Below are 5255 nucleotides of genomic sequence, written 5' to 3' on the forward strand. Positions count from 1 at the left end.
CTGACATTCTCTGTTCTAAGCTCTCTCCCAGCTCTGACATTCTCTGTTCTAAGCTCTCTCCCAGCTCTGACATTCTCTGTTCTAAGGTCTCTCCCAGCTCTGACATTCTCTATTCTAAGGTCTCTCCCAGCTCTGACATTCTCTGTTCTGAGGTCTCTCCCAGCTCTGACATTCCATGCTTCTGGGAAAAGGAAGAAAGATGAGGAGAAACAGCAGAAGGCTTGTTCAGCCCCGCAGCCCCGCAGCCTCTGCCCGCTTCTCTTGGAGAAGGGGCTGGTCTCCAAGGCCACCATGTGGCTTCCCCAACCTTGGCCCTCTGTCCCTGGCCTGCCCTCCTCCACAAAGACACATCTGGAGGCAGCCAGTGGCCAGGGCTGGGAGAATGCCAGCTTTATTATCTGTGTCGTGGGCAGCAGAAAACTGCCTCGAGGCACTGGTGCTTCACCTCCAGCAGGGCCCATGCCTGGCCGGGGCCCCCAGGACCCTCGCTGGCTTTCCTGGCTAATGGGGGGCATTAATTATCTTGTGCTGGAAAATAAAGACAAGGGAGAAATGACATCAGAGGCTACCCTGAAGTGCGAGGCTCTTCCTTAGCTTCCACCCTGAGGCTGGGGCAGGCTAGGGGAGACTCGCCAGGAGACACGGGTCAAGGGGACAGTCAGGAGAACAGAAATGACCTGAATGGTCTAATAAGAAGAACAATGATCATGTTTCTTGGGATTCCAGTGGTCCACCATCAGCCCCATAGAGCCAAGCTCTGCATTCTAGGCTTAGCCATCATTGCCCTGACAGAAGCTGGAGCCAGGGATCATGGTTGAGGAGGGGGCCAGGGACCAGAAGACCACGAGGAAAAGCAAAGGAGAAGGAAAAGCTAAGAAACAGGAAAGAAGTAAGAGCCAAAGCTGCCTGGCTATAAAGTCACAGGCCAAGAGCTGGAAGGGACCTCGGAGGTCATCTAGTCCAGGTTCCTCATTTTACAGAGTGGGAAACTGAGGCCCAGGGAAGCAACCTGACTTGCCTAAGGTCTTATAGGTGGTAAACATCAGGGATTTGAACTCAGAGCTATTGTCTCCCCTTGTGTCAGCCTTTCCCCGACCCTTCCCTTCCCTACATCGAAGCCCCCAGAGGGTCGGAGGCCCCCCTCATCTCCAAGAGGGGGCAGCTCCCCCTCTCAGACAGCCAGGAGTCCCAGGCCCGGCTGCCAGTCGGGGGGGGGGGCTCTCTACATAGATGGGGGAGGCATAAGAGGCAGGAAGGAAGGGGAGAAAGTGGGGGGCCGGCCGGGCTGGGACTCAGCCTCTCACCTGAACAAGTCCGTTTGTCTTTGTGGAGTCTGAAGCCGGCTCGGCAGGAGCAGTAGAAGCCCCCCAGATAATTGTGGCAGTGGTGATCGCAGATGGGGTCTGATCCGGGCGGCACCTCGCACTCATCAACGTCTGCAGGAGGGAGGGAGGATGGGACACGGCGGACTCCAGCCTCGGGGGGCCCAGGGGAGGGGAGGAGGACAGGCCCAGGCCTGCCGCTCCCAGAGCGGAGAGGGACAAGGAGGGGGAAGAATTCTCCCGTCCGTCAAGCTGTCACCGGACTGCCGGGAGCCTTCTCGGATCCTGCCCAGAACTCCAGCCCGGCCTCCCCTTCTAGTCCTCCGTTTCCTCGTCGGTAATCATGAAGTCTAAGAGGCCAAGTTTGGCCCCGGCTCTCCGGGAACCAGCCAGGGAAAGGGAGCAGGTGAGCGGGGACTCGGCTTCTCAGTGGGGGAAACTGAGGCACAGCCAGGCGGTCCGCTTAGATCCTCCCCACCCGCCTCGCCCTCCCCGAGAGCCCACTCACCCTCGGCTGCATAGAAGGCCTCGAAGCCAGTAAAATCCTTCTCGTTGGAAAAGTCGGAGCGGAATGCCAGGCGTAGGTTGTTGCCCACGGAGAGGAATGTGTGGTTGCCAGGCGCCCGCTCCGTGTCGGTGCTCTCCTGCCCACACAGCGTGGCCAGCAGCTTGTCCCCGGAGTAGAGCTGCCTCCCCGGCGGGGCAGAGAGGCAGGAGGGACAGTCAGTCCGCGGCCCCCTTCCTTGAGCCCCTCTCGGGACTCCCCTCCGAGTCCCGGCTCACAGGTGCCCCCGTGCCCACGGCGCCCTCTGGGACGGGGGAGAGCCTCGGACCCGGCGCCAGGAACACCAGGACCCAGATTCTGCCTCGGACACTAGCCGTGGGACCCTAGCCAAGCCCCTTAATCCCTGATGGCCTCAGTTTCCTCATTTGTAAAACGAGGGGGTTACAAATAAAAATGAGGTGGTTCCAGGCGAATTGTGGCAGGTAGGCAAAAGTGTGTATTTTGCTGAGAGAGGAGCCGGTGGTCTGTGCTCCAGCTTCCACCTCCTGGTATTCACAGGTCCCATCCCTACGGCCGAGGGCCTGAGGGGTCAAGGCAGCATTTATGAAGTGGTACCTTGTGTGAGGGAAGACTAGAGGAGCCCCTCCTGGCTGCCACCCCACTTCTGGTGCCAAGGGGCTGCCCCCTCCCCCAAGGGACCTTCCAGGAGGCCAACCTCCTCATTTGACAGATAAGGAAACTGAGGCATAGAATGACAGGAAGGTCAAGAGCCCTGCCCAGGGTTCCAACAGCCGGGTCTCCTGGCCTGGGGCTGCCCTTCCTACACACCCCAACGCTTCCCAGATACCTTCACAAAGTCATATTCACAGAGATAAGACAGCTCCAGATTGAAGTGGGTGAAGTACAGGCGGATCCGGTAGCCAGGGGGAGCTATCAAGTTCCAGCTCTGCTCCTCATCGTTGGGGTACACTTTGGGGAAGCCGGGGGACGTGAGGCGTCCAAATAGGGGCTCCGGCCACGAGCCACAGCCCGCTTGTTGCAGCACCACTGCCAGCAGGAGACTCAGCCTGGTGGTGGGAGACGACGGTGAGGAAGGCGGTGGGGGACACAGAGGCTGAGGGTTAAGGGGACGATGGGGTGAGAGTCTGGAGGACAGAATCAAGGGTCGGGGGGATTCCGATGAAGGACAGAGAGTAAAGGAGGCACAGATCCAGAGGGGGGGTATTTAGATTAGAGACAAGGGGACAAGAGTAATGGGCCAGAGGGGCAGAGGGTAAAGGTGAGGGGTTTGGAAATGAGGGTCGGGGCCCACAAGGTGAGGGTTGGGGGCCAGGGAGGGGGGGCACTGGGGAAATTGTGGATCTGAGACACAGTGGGGGTAGGATGGAGGCTCAGGAGTCAAAGATTAGAGTATAAAAAGTTCAGACTTGGGGTACGGGGCTAAAAGGCTGAAAGAGGGATCTGGGTCAGGGGACTTGAAAAGCAAGGGTTGGGGCCCAGAGCCAAGCCCTGGCAGAGTGAGTCCTTCTCTTCTTCAGGAAGATGTATGGAAATTTCGTGGGTGTCCCCAGAAGGGGTAGAATATCACCCCCATGCTCCACTCACCTCAGGAAGCCCATGTCCCCTTCTCTTAGGCCCTTCTCCGAGCTGGAGCTCTCTCAATGGCCTGCAGGTCCCATTCACCTTTGGTCTGTTTATCTAGGGCCATCCCCACCCCCTTCCCTGACCCCGTGTTTCTGGGAATCCAGCCTGAATGAGGAGTGACCACATCCCTCCTTGCCTGTTTCTGGGTCCTCTACCCCTCTCCCATCATGCTCAGGGTGCTCAGGAGGGGAAGAGGGCAGGGAGGAGAGGAGAGACTAGTGTAGGACAAAATGGTAGAATGGGGTAGGGGTGGAGGGGACCTTCAGAAGGACTCCCAGAGAGCAGAGACAGACCAGCCTTGGCTCCAGCCCCAGTGCTGAGAGCCAAAGGTACCACCTCCTTCTCTGCCTTCCTCCAGGTCATGCCCACTAACCCCAGCTGCCCCCGAAGGTTCTGGGTAGGGACTTCTCTTCTCCTTCCATACTCTCTCGCTTGGGCATCTCATCCGTCTCCTGGCTTCTATGATCTTTTCTACGCAGATGATTCCCATATCCAGAAATCTCTCTTTAATCTCCCCATTTCACCAACCTTCTCAAGGACAGCCTGACCCAGGTATCCTGAAAGCATCTCAAACTCAACGTGTCCAAAACTGAACCCACCATCCCTCATTTCCAAATGGAAGCCTGGGGGCTTCCCACCTCGGTGTCACCCTCAACTCCACATTCTCTCACTTCCCAAATCCAACCAACTGGCAGCTCCTGCTTCTCTTCTTGGGAAAGGACCAGCTTGTACACAAATATTTATAGATGCTCTTGTGATGGTGGCAAAGAACTGGAAACTAGAGATGTTCCTCAATGGGGAAATGGCTGAATAAATGGTGGTCTATGATGGTGATGGAATACTATTGTGCTGTAAGGAATGATGAACAGGAAGATTTCAGAAAGAGCTGGAAAGACCTCCATGAACTGATGCAGAGTGAAATAAGCAGAACCAGGAGAACCTTGTACACAGAACCACAATGTTATGGAATGATCAACTGTGTTAGATTTCGCTATTATTGACAATCATGACCCAGGAAGATTCTGAAGGACTTGGGACAAAGAAGGCTCTCCACCTCCAGAGAAAGAACTGTTGGGGTAGAAATGCAGATCAAAGCATGAGATTTTTCACTTGTTTATTTGGGTATATGATTTGGGATTTTGGTTTAAAAGATTATTCACTTACAAAAGTAAATAATATGGAAATATGTTTTTCGTGATAATACATGTATGTAACCAGATTGAATTGCTTGCCAGCTCCAGGAGAGAGGAGGGGAGAAGGGAGGGAGGCAATTTGGAGTCTATAATTTCAGAAAACTTATGTGGAAATTTGTTATTAAAATTTAAAAAATTAAAATGTTTAATTTAAAAAATGTAAAAAACACTCCCTCTTCTGTCTACCCAAACAGCTGTTAGTTCTGGCACAGGCCCTCATCACCTTTTCCCTGGAATACTGCAATAGCCTTGTGGTTGGTCTCCCTGCCAGGTCTGCCCTCCACTTAGTTGCCAAAGGGGGCTTTCCTAGATTCTGTCTGACCATGTCCCTAGCTTGTCGATTGACTGACTAGCTTCCTGGGACAAGATGGCCTAAAGGTTCCAGGTGTGATGATGCAGCATCGTGAGAGAGAATGGAATAGAAGAGATTCCTTTAAGGTTTTTGGTGGGGTGAAGGGGGAGAAGCCTTTGGTTTAGAATCAGAAGATTCTAATTCAAATGTTACCTTCTCTCTTTGGGTGCTAGATATGGAATTAAACTAATATTTTTAGTGACCCTTATCTTTTGTCTTAGAATCAGTACTCTATGTTG

At 54.3% G+C, this 5255-nt stretch overlaps 1 protein-coding gene across 1 annotated transcript in view; it reads right to left on the bottom strand.

Moving 5' to 3' along the window:
- MASP2 (MBL associated serine protease 2) overlaps positions 1-3510 on the bottom strand; it is a 35456-nt gene extending 31946 nt beyond the window's left edge. Inside the window, exons 1-4 of the mRNA XM_044668672.1 lie at positions 3433-3510; positions 2675-2894; positions 1831-2008; positions 1305-1436 (exon numbers count right to left, since the gene is read on the bottom strand). Of these exons, the coding sequence (XP_044524607.1) occupies positions 1305-1436; positions 1831-2008; positions 2675-2894; positions 3433-3446 (544 nt within the window). The 5' untranslated portion in view covers positions 3447-3510. The remainder of the gene's footprint in view (positions 1-1304; positions 1437-1830; positions 2009-2674; positions 2895-3432) is intronic.
- Positions 3511-5255: the final 1745 nt, after the last annotated feature.

Source organism: Gracilinanus agilis, chromosome 3 (genome assembly GCF_016433145.1).
Source record: "Gracilinanus agilis isolate LMUSP501 chromosome 3, AgileGrace, whole genome shotgun sequence".
NCBI lineage: Eukaryota > Metazoa > Chordata > Mammalia > Didelphimorphia > Didelphidae > Gracilinanus > Gracilinanus agilis.